The sequence below is a fragment of the Sorghum bicolor genome, chromosome 9 (genome assembly GCF_000003195.3).
Source record: "Sorghum bicolor cultivar BTx623 chromosome 9, Sorghum_bicolor_NCBIv3, whole genome shotgun sequence".
NCBI lineage: Eukaryota > Viridiplantae > Streptophyta > Magnoliopsida > Poales > Poaceae > Sorghum > Sorghum bicolor.
The window spans coordinates 5,764,192-5,778,693 of NC_012878.2; the positions used below are offsets into that span (position 1 = coordinate 5,764,192).

Here is a 14,502-nt window from a genome sequence, read left to right on the forward strand (position 1 = left end):
ACCCCTCATGATTGGCCTAGTGGACCTAGCGAAGCCCAACACGAGGCCACAGATGCCCTAGGGTGCCTCCTACATACGACTTGGGAAGGGCGTGGCCAGGGGAGGGCACAGCCAAAGGCGGGCCACCTCCGCCCATAGAATTTCCCAATATTCGGGAAGATTGAGATTAAATAGGAAAGATGGAAAAGTGTAGGAAAATTAATAAAGATTTGCCTAGAAAAAATAGATTAAGATTTATTAGAAAATAAATAGTTTTGCTTGTAAAGAAAGTAGTTGAAGTCTATAAGGACACTTTCCGTAGTTCCTTAGAGAATAAGTATAGATTGCTTGAAGGTCAAGTCCAATAGGGACTATAAATATAGGAGCATTGTAACTATTCTAATCAAGCAAGAAATAAAAATTTGTTGTTTGTGTGCATGCCACTATAATTTGAGTGTGCACCACTACCCTCTCCATTTGTGTCGCACACACTAATTTCACTATCACACACAAATTTAAGAGAAAAATTGTGTACTCTATGGCCCCAAAAGAGAAAAGTTGCTTCAACAAATGAAAAAAGGAAAGAAAAAAACCTTACCGGACCTAGTAGGGGATTGATACCTTGTCCCCGTCCCCGACTTCACTTATTTTCCCCGCTCCCCGTCTCCGATCCCCGGCTCGGGGACATGTTTCTTCCATCCCTGTCCCCGATTGTAGTCTCGGGGCCCCAACAAGTGCCGCATACCCGCGAGCTGGCACACCCCCGAACCACATGATTGGGAGAGCAGTTGTAGTCTGAGGGCCCCAAGCAAGCATCGGCAAGGGAATCTGATACTGTATCAAGGATCATCCGTATAGACTAGAGCATTCGCAAGGGAGAATCAACATGAGGATTGGAAGATGTAGACAAGGAGAAGAAAGAGTAAGAATCAACATCACCATGAGAGGAAGAAGAGGAGAAGCAAAAGCAGCACGGGCAGTTGAAACTGCGGCATTGGCCCTCGCCATCATAGCGTCGAGTGGGACTGCGACCCCACTCCGCCGAGCGACACACGAAAGCAGAAAAGTGGCGGCTAGTGGTGGGAAGGGAGCAATGTGATGCTAGGGTTATGCAGTATATATATCACGTTTTGGGCTTGGGCCAAAAGTTTTCTTACTAGGCCTCTTTTCTCAGGGCCTCGACGGATTTTGGGACGGTGAGCTAGATCTCATTCCTGCCCCCGCTTCACCCGATGGGGCTGACTTTTAGCTCGTCAAGCTCCTCGCGGGGAGCAATTTTACCCCATTTTAATCCCCTAATGGATGAATTTCCCATCGGGGATCTGGGATCGGGGCCCGTTGCCATCTTGAATAGGACTAGAACGACATTGTGGACAGCCCAATGTTGGAAGGGTAAGGCCTAGAACAATACCTCGTAGTAAGGAGGCTGGGTGAAATTGGGCTTGTTTGTAATATTTTCAGTTTTTCCACCAAATCCAAGCTTATTATACTACCCGTTGTTACAAATGACAAATTTAATCCAACTTTCTGAAGAGATCCTAATGACAAATTGATAAGTGATGGTCACTGCTACTGAAGTAACACTCTGAGATCGAGTTATGGAGCCAAAAGGAAATATCACTCAGGGTGGAGACAAGGGGAGCGGGCAGGGCCTGGCCCCACCCTAACGTTGCAGAACCTTTATTAGTACATCTCATTACTTTTCATTAATTGCTAGAAATTTTAAGTACACAAACCTTCTCAATAAATTATCGATTGTTTTTTTCTCAAATACATTTCTTGATTGTTTAATCTTAAGTGTCTAAATAAAATAAAAATGATTTGAACCGTTGATCTATAAACAATGGTCCTTTTTTATCTTCAATCTAGACATTTTTGTTTGATAACGGAAGATTTATTAAATTTTCATGAACATTACATTACATCAGCCTTTACCTCAAGAAGCACACAACCATCAAAAGAGGGAACTCAACACACTGACTATCAATCCGTAAATTAGAATGTCACTCATGTGTGGCCTCTGGGAGAAGACAACCTAGAAATTTAGCATTTTTTTGAAGATACGAAGAGACTAAAGATGATTTATTATAGATTTTTAAGCATCAAAGTTAATAATTTTTAAGCCACCATCAAAATCAACAATGCCAACGTATAATTTTGTCGACATTCGATGAACTGGCCCAATTATCAGGGGCGGAGGCTCATGGAGGCGAAACTGGGCCTCCACCCCCCTTCCTCTATGCTTTGGTAGTTATTAATCCTAGCTTTGGTAGACTGTAATCTCATAGATGCTTATACACTGCAGCTATCTATAACTCTTATAAAGCTAAATCCCACTAGATGAATTCTCTCTTCATGCAAGGTGTCAACATCATTCCCCACTAAATCTTTTATCTATTCATACAAGATGTCCACATCATTCCCCACTAAGTCCATGTCATTCCATATTAATTATAAAAAATAACCATGTCATCTATATCATGTGAAATACTTTAAATCTTTAATATATTCACATACAAGTCATGTACATATACTATTTGTTTCATCACCAATTAATTTCTCTATAATGTAACCAAATATTAGCTTTTGTTTTATTAGCTTAGCAATTTTTTACTAGATCTAATACAATAAAATACATGCAAGTCAAATTTATATGTGTACATACATAATAGACTAAATACCATATAGTAATGCTATGTATATAATGATTTATTTTTAAGAAAATTCCGCAGCAACGCACGGGGAATTCACCTAGTAGCTATATATGAAAAACTTTGATAGCTAGGAGCAACAATAGTTTTTTTCAATTTGCCCCTCCTTAATTTTGGTCCACCCTCCGCCACTGCCCCTTATATCTTAATCCTGGCTCTGCCCCTGTTGTCAGCTCCCAAGATGGTTCTTTTCATTCATATTATTTTGGTTCTAGGGAGGGATCGGATCTTCTTTATGAGGGTAAATAGTTTTCTGTGTGCTTTGCATTTATTAGAATGTTGTAGTATACTTCCTTCGTACCAGTAAAGAAAGTTATTTTTTGTAAGGTTTGGGTGAAACATTAAGAATATAAATCATGAATAACTTTAAGTTGTTGAGTTTGAAAATGCGAAAACCATATGAATAGATTTGTCTTGAAAAATACTTTCATAAAAATATACATATACCACTTTTTGATAAATATTTTTATAAAAACAAGGAGCCAAAGTTAGGATTTGGAGACTAGGTCGTTGTCCTAAATGACTTTTTTACGGGTACGGAGAAAGTAGCTAACTGTTGGTAAGGCACATTTCAAATGGATAGATTTTTTTTTCACCACCTCTAGTAAATTAGTTGTTCGATTTGCCTCTGTTGTGTTCCTCGTTCTCGAGCAGCTCCCGGGATAATGTGTCTCCTATGTGGTGTGCACTGACTGAGAGCACATAATTCAAGACGATTTGTGCCCAAACCACTCAAAACGATGTGGTTTAATTCAAGTCTATGAACTCAACTAGTGCACTATATTTTCTTTCTTGTTGGCTCCACCAGTTTCTACAAACCATCATACTCATACCTATTTGATCACACGTAACCTAAATATCTTGCATTCTGGGTTTCTCTGTCCTTAACTCCTTATGTACCAATTGACAGTATTCATTCCCCTAGCACATGACAAGCTTGTATTTGCACTAAAAAAACATAGCCTATTATGCCTAGGGCTAATCACAGATCGGGCACAGATAATGCAGCAGTTAGGTTTGTAAGGTGCTAGGCAGGAAGTGTAAGGAAAATGGACCCCTTGGCCCATTTACTTTGGATTTTGGTGTCTGATGATCAACAAGACTAGACTAATGATTTTTCAAATGTTTATTTTGTAGTCCAAAAGATTGCAACTTGACTTGAACCAAGATCGGAGCTCAAAGAATGTGTTGAGTACTCAAAGAAAAGATATTAGAGGAAGTGTTGGAAGAATAGAAGAGAAGCAAGAAGTCCAAGACACGAAAATGATGGAGCCAGACAAAGAAACGGAAACCGACAGCAGAGGGGGTGGCATCAGACACCAAGATGTGCGCTGCCATGGGCTGGTCACCTCCCAAGGGTGGCGGTGCACCGCCTAGGGGTGGCAGTGCCAGCCTAGTAATGGCTAGTTTGAAAACCAGCCATTGGAGAGGTCACCGTCCTAGGGATGGCGATGTGGCACCGCCCTGTCCGGTGCACACATAGAAAAGTGTAGGGCTTGGAGGCAATAGCTATATCTTCACTTGGGCTATATATATGACTCCAACAGGGAAGATAGGAGGGTGTTGCTACACCTCATTTGTGCTCTCCACTTGAATAGGGCTTAAAGATCACAAGGTGATTGACATAGGTGCTTTATGAAATGCTTAGGTTAGTTAGATCACTCTCATATGTGCTTGCTCTAGGCTTAGGACTAGTTGCTTACTCTGGGTGTTCGGTTAACCGAAACCGAGCGGTTCCGTTCTTCGGGTAATTAGCTAATTCAGTTACTTAGAAACTCGGCACTGATCGGTTCTTGATAAAACTCGGAACCGAGGTTTTTCAGTTTCGGGTAATTCGGTTTGGTTTTGGTTCTAACCAAAAGGAACCGAAATTTTCAGAGAATGAAAAAACAGCTGATTCAAATACAAATTTCAGCAGCATTTCCTCTCATTTTCATGCAACCATCAGGACAATTTAAAGAGCAATGAAGAATGAAAACAGTAGCACACATATATATCATAGTTCTCTCAAATGCTAAGGGCTAAATGGCTAATGGGCTGCGCTGTTTTCAATTTTCAGTACACATTTCCTATGGGGTGCATATATTTTGGGTTATTTTGGTTAACCGAGGCCAGGAACCGAAATAACCGTACTAAATTTGGTTCCTGAGAAAGCTGGAACCGAACAGGAACCGAAATCGATCGGTTCGGTTAGTTCGGTTTCGGTTCCCGGTTCTTTTGGTTCGGTTTCGGTTATTCGGTTTTTTGTGCCTAGAGTGACTAGTTGCTAAGTGATATTTGCATACCTCCTGATCAAAGGTGCTTGCGCACTGTGTTTGTACTCAGCGGGGCATATAGTCTTGCTCTTGCGAGAGTCCAGGAGAGGCTTGCCAAAAAGCACACTAGAGACCTACTTGCACGTGGAGAAGACCTGGGGCTATCCATGGAGGTACCCAACTAGAAGCTTGGCCCTTGCGAGGGATTCTTTGCGAGGGGCTCCAACGAGGACTAAGGCGAAGCTTGAGCGCTTCTTGATACCTCGGTATACCAGAGTGGCCAGACTTTGCATCTCTATCGCCTTTTGCAGTAGAGATAGCAACACACTTAGGTTTTGCTAAGGTAAAAATTAGTGGCCGTGGTTAGAAGTAGAATTTTAAGTTGCACTCACAGCCCCTTCTTAGGCGTCAGCGTCACAGTCCTTTCACAAAGGTGCCAAAATATAATGCTACGCGTGCTTTGCATTTCAGTTCACGAAAATCCCATCCTGATCCCTTCCTACATTGTGTTTAGTAAGGCTAAGGCTAATACTTTCATGCAGGTAATCTTCAGGGCAACATTCTAGATCCGTCAGTGGTTCATACTGCATAAAGAGGAACGTCCTTTTTTCAAGAAATGATGCAGAAGATGAGAGACGTTGATTATATCTATCTTTGCAAAGTTTGGTTAGAACTTCACAACCGTATTGGCGTTTAGAGTTTTCCTTTTAGTGCCGAGCTCAGTTAAGCTAAACTCTGTTTTATTTCCTATTTGGATTGTTCACCTTATGGCGACACTCAGCTGTGTATCCTGAATGGTAGAGGCTAGAACTTTGTTCCCTTATTTTTTTACTAAAAAAAACTCAGCATACACATTACCATTCCAATACACAATGCGCACTCAGCATGACTGTGAAAGGCGATCTGGTTACATATCCATCGGCCTCATGGCACACTTCCTACCATCTGCTCATGGATCCCTCCGTATCAATCAACATTTGACCATGCAAAGAGTACAAGCATCTAAAATACCTGTGTAACAAACTCGCAGATGTGATGTGCGCGACCAGCCATCGTGGTATGTTCTCCATCAATCTGAACCCCAAGCCTCATCACGCATTGCTTGTCTAGTGGCAATTCTGTTCTTCCTCTCTCCCTCCTGTTTCTTCAACTCGTCAGACCCAAAGTTTGTGAACTGCTTCAATCCCATCCCATGAGCAATTAGCCTTTGAGCCGTTCTTGCAGATGTCTTTGGTCTCGGCTTGGGCGGATCTAGGTCTGCAGCAAGACACGAGAGCAACTTAGAACAGAGTGTGCAGCAATTCTAACAAGACCAGATAATTAAGATGTGATAATCCACAAAGCATGCAAAGAGAGGCAAGCAGGTAGAAAGGAATCATCACAAGACACAAGGTGTTACCTCTACCATCTATTTTTGTCAATAGGTCATCATCCTGCTTCAGTGACCGTACTTTGTATCTTGGAGGTATGCAAGCTTGAGCCTCATTAGCTGTATGTCAATATGAAAGAATAAAGGGATCAGAATAAATGGAACCAAAGCTACAACAACAGCAACAGTGGATGGCTTCACTGTTAATATCATCTCCATCAAGTTCTAGCCTAACAGAATGGAATACCAGCAAAATATTAAAATGCAATGTTCCACAAGCTCACAGAATACGAGTAGACAAAATGACTTGTAAACAAACTGACATGTGAACTTATTCAGATTTTAGGGGTGGAGATATGGCGAGACCACCTATCATTTTAACCTACAAGTTTCTTCTCTCAGATAAGTATACTTGTCTAATCCATCATATCTCAGATAACTGATGTCAGAACATCATGTCCTACGATGGTACCATACACAAGCAAAGTTCCAAATAGCTGCAAGAACCAAATTACCAGCTGATGGAGTCTGGAAAACAGCAAGTGCAGAAGTATCATTAATCCAGCGAATGGCAACTCCATGATCCCCAAACTTCTCAAAAATCCTTTCCAGATCTGTTGTCCGCGTGCTTGGTGAAAAGTCATATAAAACAAGGACATGCCTTGTCCCAAACTGTGCAGCAGCTACAAGGCCAAGCTAAGTAATGAAGCCCTCCATTTAAAATTCAGCATGAACAATATAACCATGCATACAAAAATGGTATCTTGAATACCTGTAGCAGCATTGTTCTCTGGCCCATTCACATGATCCTCTGATCCAACCGGAGGATTAGACCATTTGTCATCCAACTCTCTTTCCGAACCACACTGGTCACTGTACAGAACACTCTTATTGTAAAGAAATGAGCCCCTCCCCCTCCTTTTGGGCCCTGAAGATGGGGTGCTACTTCTTTCTGAGGAGCTGCAAGAAGATACTCTAGCTCCTTGCTCAAGAGAGCGCACTAGTGTGTCATCAAGGGCGCCGCTATCTGCAATAGCCTCCCAATCTGCAAGGATCGAAGGAGGAATGCACGATCTCAATCTCCCATGAGCTGTGTCCACAAGTTCAATAGCACAAGCAAGTTGTAAAAAGTCAAAAATAATACCATCCTCCCCATCTTCATTGTTTTTGTCAGTATTAGCTGAGACTTCTGAGTCTTTTGAACCCGTCGCGCACTCTTGTGATGAACATTGCTCTGGCAGCTCCTGATCCCTTCAGAGCACATCGTTTGACACAAAACAAATATATAACTAATTAAGAAATAAAGAAGAGGCACCCAAGCAGGAGATTGTACATGACGTCAATTATTGTGAGGGAGTCAAACTAGTACATCTACCCTATTAATTCACCGTCCTTTTCTTTCCTAGATCCACATCAAAAAAACGTCCCCCACTAAGGAGCCTCATATTCATCCACCCAGAAAAATGTACCCAGAAAAATAACACCTTTAAAACAGACTGTCTAGATTACTTCTAATCTCTTCTCTCTCTTTACTCACTCAAATCCAAGGGTCAAAATTACATGTGTCAACCTCCTCTGCCCCTCCCACCTCCACATCCGCGCTCAGACTCGATTCCTAGCTGCCTTTTTTCTTCGAAAAAAGACTGAATCATCATCCTCCGCCCGTCTTTGCCCACACACGAACGCGAGATCCCCACGGCGGACGTCCTCCCACCGCCGCTTCCATACGCCACTGTGGGCCACGACACGGTCAAACGCCAGTGACGATCACCGGCAGACGCACGCGATGGGTCTCCCTCTGCTGTTTCCATCTGCCATGGCTGGCCACGGCACGGCCAAAAAGACGGCGACGGCGACCGAGGAATGGTCGGGATCCAACAGCTTCGTCGGCCACGGGCCACCACGGAGGCGTAGTCGGACGTCCGGGCAAGCGTGGTGCTGGTTCAGCCTTCTCGGTTGATTCAATCAGATTTGTCGCCGGCTCGCATCACGCATTGCCTCGTCATCTCTGGGCATGGCAACCCTCAGGTCCAAGCACATGCTCGCATGATAGCTGATGCCAGCTGAGATGAAGGTGTCGAAGGTGCTGCGCAAGTTGGCGCAGATGGATTCAGGCGTTCGGCTCCAATGCCATGACCTACACAGGGTTCTTGTGCCTCTACTGCAACACCGCCACCTCCTCGCCACCTTGCCTGCTCTGGAGACGGACCCATCCCAGTGCCTGTGCACCTCCAAGGTCATATTTAATTCTTTGGATGATCCGATCTTGCAAAATCAAACTGCTGTGCGAAATAACAATATATTTTTGTATGACTAAACGGTTGCTCTCAGATTTTTAGAGAAAATATTAAATCCATGGTGATGAACAAAAAACAAGATAAGGCTACCCAGACCAATTTTTCATGGCATGTGCATTCTCAAATGCCTTTTAACCAACAGGTGCTGCAAAAGTCCATAGTAGATGTAATTTTTTTCTACCATGTTTAAGCAGGCACTGCCTACTCCTACAATTGCTGTTGTCAAGGAGGTTGCTTTTGGTGTCGGGTTAGAATTGGCTCTGTCATGTGATCTTCGCATATGTGGTAGTCGTTCTAATTTGTGTCCATCTTATGCTTGGGGGAACAACTTTTGCTTATTTCTTTCACCAAATGACTGCATTTTTTTCTTTTCAAGATGATGTCAGGCAAGGATGCAAAATTCAGTTTTCTTTACTTTGTAAGTTCTTTTTTATATGTACTTATGATGTTCTCTCAAATAAAGTTGGAACTGCAGGAGCCATGTGAATTTAATTATAACAAGAAGTGAAACCTATTCCCGCGATACAATTTTCTTGCCTTAATGCATGCATTCCAATATTCATAACAAAATTAAAAATTTCAGATTAATGATGCGTGGAAGCTGCAACTATATTAATGATGCGGTGGAAGCTGTAACTATGGGTTAGTTTAACATCTTCAGATTTGCTTCCTGCTGTTACGACTTCTTCTTTTTTTCCTCAAGGGCACCTTTCATATTCTTAGAAGGGTCATGTATGTTCACATCGCAGGAGTAGTAAACTAATGTGTTCCTGCCAGCGAGGCTTATCAAAAGGCTCTTGAACTTGCGTGGGAGATAAACCAGAAAGTAAGAAACATCTGGACAGACTACATGCTTTATTTGAAAGAAGAATAAGCAAAGTTATTGTCATCGGAGAATTCCCAGGAGATACTTTCTTTGTCTGTGTTCATTAATTTGCTTAAATTGATTTGCTGCCTACTCAAAGTTTATCAACCAGGAAGTTGCGAGTTCATAGCCTGTGTTGCTTTCTTTGCGGTTGGTAATGGGTTTCAGGTTGTTGGTGAAAAGATATACGACAAAGGAAGGAGGGGTGAAACAGTATACAGTATACAAGTTAGACATTGAGTATAGTCTTAATTTCCTTTTTTCAACCGCTTCCGATCTTTCATTATCAACTCTTTCAAGCGCATGCATAAAGTTGCTAATAGTCAGTATCAAACAAGTTTAATCTCTACGTAGAGATTATATTTTCATAGTGAAAGTGATCTATGTTGCAAACAACAAACTTCTACTTGGATAGCTGTCTTCATATTCCGAGCCATGGTCATATTTTCTAGAACAAGTTGTTTCTAAGAGTTTCTTTGCCAGCCAGACTACTACCACAAATATTTTTTGCCAAACGAACAAGGCGGATCTTTTTTTGTCTTTGAGGAGATTGAAGTCAATTTCACTAAAAAAAAATTCTGATCATATGTTTATATGCATAGTTAAATGGTAACCAGCTAAGTTTTATGTAGCAAAGGGCGAACTGTTAATTTGTATGTTTGAATGTTACCGTAGCGTTAGCACGGGCACTCTACTAGTAACTAGCTAGTGTCCCTGGTACTACTGTTTTAGATATGTCCATTCTTCCACTGAATCTGGTGTTAGAAGTACTAGCAGCCAAGAACCCAAGCCCCAATATAAACACGCAGAGAAATGGGGTAACTACAGAGTACAGTCCCAACTGCAAAAAAATTAGGAGTAATCCAGGACTTAGATGACCAACCAAGCAATTGCCCAACGGTAACTCTAACAGTTGGCCAACAAAGCAATAAATAAACAGTTGAAACGTGGCCCGGAGCGAAGGCCTTCCAACCACCAACTGCAAGAGCAACAAGGACAACGAGAAGGGAGAGACAAACCCTAGGGTCCCAGTCCAAGGGGCCGCGGCTCGGGACCGAAGTGCTATGGCGCGGGCGCGGAGCTCGTCGGCGCGGAGGGTGTCGCCGCGGGAGGCGTGCAGGCCCGCCAGGTCGCCGAGTGCCGTGGCGAGGCGGAGGTCGGTGGCCGGGGCAGCGGCGGAGGTGGAGAGGCCGGAGACGACGGACTCGAGGAGGGCGATGGCGGCGTCGACGTCGCCGGCGTCGACCAGGTCGTCCACCTCCTCCGTCCAACGCGGCCCGTCCATGGCTGGCGCGGCTTTGAGGGTCGCCGGAGCTGAGTCGGTCGCAGTCGCACTAGGCGGAAGAAACTTCCATCTTTTTTTCTTCTTCACACTAAGGCCTTGTTTAGTTCGCAAAAATTTTCAAGATTCCTCGTCATATCGAATCTTTGGTCGTATGCATGAAGTATTAAATATAGATAAAAATAAAAACTAATTGCACAGTTTATCTGTAATTTGTGAGATGAATCTTTTGAGCCTAGTTACTCCATGATTGAACAATGTTTGCCAAATAAAAACGAAAGTGCTACAGTAGCCAAAAACAGAAGTTTTTGCCATCCAAAATTTTTTGAGAAATCGACACTGTAGCACTTTCGTTTGTATTTGACAAATATTGTCCAATCATGGACTAACTGGACTCAAAAGATTCGTCTCGTCAATTCCGACCAAACTGTGCAATTAGTTTTTATTTTCGTCTATATTTAATACTCCATGCATGCGTCTAAAGATTCGATGTGACGGAGAATGTGAAAATTTTTGCAAAGTTTCCTAGGAACTATTGTTCACCCCAAATCCAAAAAGTTTTTAAGATTCTCATCACATCGAATCTTGCAGCACATGCATAAAGCATTAAATATAAACGAAAACAAAAACTAATTACACAGTTTGTCTGTAAATCGCGAGACGAATATTTTGATCCTAGTTAATTTATGATTGGACAATATTTGTCAAATAAAAACAAAAGTGCTACAGTAGCGAAATCTGAATTTTTTTCGAAACTAAACAAGGCCTAAGGCCTTGTTAGGCAAAAATTTTCGATTTTAGACTAACTAGTTTTTTTTATATTTAATACTTCATGCATGACGCAAGATTCGATGTAATGGAGAAATTTTTTAAACTAAGGTCTTTCTTAGTTCACCCTCAAAAATTAATTTTTTTAAAAAATTCTCCATCACATTAAATCTTACGACACATGTATGGAGCATTAAATATAGTAAAAAACAAAAACTAATTACACAGTTTATCTGTAAATTGCGAGACGAATCTTTTAAGTCTAGTTACTCCATGATTAGACAATATTTGTCAAATAAAAACAAAATAGAAAAAGTCTACATCACCCCCTAAACTATGGGGTGGTGTCGACTTTACCCCCGAACTATGAAACAGTCTAATTTACCCCCTAAACTATCCAAAACCGTTCAAACCACCCCCTCGAGTGGTTTTTATGGCGGTTTTGCTACAGTAACAATGGTTTGCTATGGTTTTGACTTTTTCTTTTTTCCTATTTGTTTTCATATAATCTTTGAAAAATTATAGTAAATCACAGAAAAATTATAAAATAAAAAATATAATTTTGTTGGACTCCACATGAGTAGATCTACGCAATGAATATATAATATGGTATACTTTAGTACAAATTTTTTCTGTAGCTTTAAATGAGTTAGAAAAATCAAATTTTATCTCTAATTAATTGGAATAATTCATAGCTGCAGCTTCTGTGGCCCAATTGTGGTGAAATTTTTATGGTGGACTAATTATTCAATGCTTGAACTATAGTAAATATTTCATACTCATCGGATCATGTATAACTTAGTTATAGATTTATTTATATTTAACAAGCATAAACCTGAATAAACTTAGTTATACATGATCCGATGAGTATGAAATATTTACTATAGTTCAAGCATAGAATATTTAGTCTATCATAAAGTTTTCATCACAATTGGACCACAGAAGCTGCAGCTATGAATTATACCAATTAATTACAGATAAAATTTGATTTTTCTAATTAATTTAAAGCTACAGATAAAATTTGTATTAAAGTATACCATATCATATATTCATTGCGTAGATGTACTCATGTGGAGTTCAACAAAATTAGATTTTCTATTTTATGATTTTTCTGTGATTTACTATAATTTTTCAAAGATTATATGAAAACAAATAGGGAAAAAGAAAAAGTCAGAACCACGGTAATGTAGCAAAACCGCCATAAAAAAACCTCCCGAGGGGTGATTTGAACGGTTTTGGATAGTTCAGGAGATAAATTAGACTGTTTTATAGTTCAGGGGATAAAGTAGACACCACCCCATAGTTCAGGGAATGATGTAGACTTTTTGCAAAACGAAATGCTACAGTGTCAAAATCCAAAATTTTTTTTGCAAAATTCAGATTCTCCGTCACATCAAATCTTGCGGCGCATATATGGAGCATTAAATATAGATAAAAATAATAACTAATTGCATAATTAATCTGTAATTTGTGAGACAAATCTTTTGAGCTTAATTAGTTTATAATTGGACAATATTTATCAAATACAAATGAAATTACTATAATGTTTATTTTGCAAAAAGTTTTAAAACTAAACAAGGCCTCAAAAGAGAGAGAGGAATTATGCTGTGCCTTCGCTGATGTGGCATGACACGTTTGCAAGCCATCAACTCAGAAACTACATGATAGTTTTTATATTTATATAAATTTCAATATTTAACTTTTAATACGCTTACCTCTCTGCATTGGACATTCAATTCACAGACCTTTACAAATTTAACCTAGACACAATGGTTTGGATATGAAAGGCTCCTCTCATTTTCGCATTTTTTTTTTCTCACCAAGCCGGTCACGTAACAAGACCAAACTGCCCCTGCTCAGGGGTCTATCCAAAGGATACGTCGCTCGCTCGGTTTCGCACGTTTCTTTCTTGCAAATTGACTGCGATGAGTCTCTGCGAACAGCCTTTGTCAACTATCACACCCAAAGTTATTATTTTGAGATATAAATAGAAATACCAAGTAAACTGAATTAATCTTGATGATGATAACTCCTTGATGCAAATTATTAATGGTTTGGGATCTTTTACTCACCATAGTAATTAAGGTTGTTCTAATAAAATATTGTTCTATCTGGTATTTTGAAAGACACTAAAGTTTTTGTGGTCTCCTGAAAATTAAAATGCCTAGTCTCCTAAAGACTTTTTTGTGGTAGTGATAGGAATAGCTAGGTAACACTGGATCTAATTTCTCTGTCCTCTGTATAGATATAGATCTAGATCTTGATAAAAAAACACCTAAATTATAGAATAGCGAGAAGATCGAGGGTTTGAGAGTAAGGATCAACCTCTTGCGGTGCCTCCTTTAATAAATCTAAGGGCAAAACCTTTTCCCTAAAAAATGAGGAGCCACGAGGAAGAATGGTTGTTACGGCTAAATTTATAGCCTAAATTTAACCGAGACGAGTACGAAAACCGCGTCAGTTAATCGCCTGTAGTTGAGGCAGTTGCATTGTAACAAACGCCTTGGTTAATACCGAGGCGGTTGCTGGCCTGGCTACCCTATATGGAATAACCGAGGTGAGCAATCAAGCCAATCGCCTCGAAACCCCAAAGTGAAACGTTGTGTAAAATCTTTTATATAGTAATGGATCATGCACAGTCCCTTGTGGCGTTATACACCTCTGGTTCTTCTCTTTACAAGAAACAGCTATGAAAAGGATATGACATAAACCAAGTGATGCAGAATGTACCTCTGTGACAGCCAAATCAAGGCCTTGTTTAGTTCCGAAAAGATTTCGGATTTCGGTACTGTAGTATTTTTATTTTTATTTGACAAATATTATCCAATCATAGACTAACTAGGCTTAAAAGATTCATCTCGTGATTTACAGGTAAACTATGCAATTAGTTTTTGTTTTCGTCTATATCTAATGCTTCCATGCATGTGCTCCAATATTTGATGTGACGGAGAATCTTGAAAAATTTTGATTTTTGGG

General features: G+C 40.5%; 1 protein-coding gene across 1 annotated transcript; it reads right to left on the reverse strand.

Annotated features, from left to right (window-relative positions):
• Nucleotides 5,744-10,851, reverse strand: LOC8080925. The gene is made up of 6 exons (XM_002440621.2): nt 10,496-10,851; nt 7,459-7,565; nt 7,087-7,359; nt 6,830-6,997; nt 6,345-6,434; nt 5,744-6,202 (listed from the first exon to the last, which is right to left on the reverse strand). Exons 1-6 carry the CDS (start codon nt 10,759-10,761, stop codon nt 6,015-6,017), a joined length of 1,092 nt encoding a protein of 363 aa, XP_002440666.1. The 5' UTR covers nt 10,762-10,851; the 3' UTR covers nt 5,744-6,014.

Coding starts and splice junctions, on each gene's coding strand:
- LOC8080925 (XM_002440621.2), bottom strand. CDS start 10,761: ATGGACGGGCCGCGTTGGACGGAGGAGGTGGACGACCTGGTCGACGCC. Junction 6,435..6,829: donor TTTCCAGACTCCATCAGCTG/GTAATTTGGTTC, acceptor ATTGACATACAG/CTAATGAGGCTCAAGCTTGC. Junction 6,203..6,344: donor GACAAAAATAGATGGTAGAG/GTAACACCTTGT, acceptor GTCTTGCTGCAG/ACCTAGATCCGCCCAAGCCG.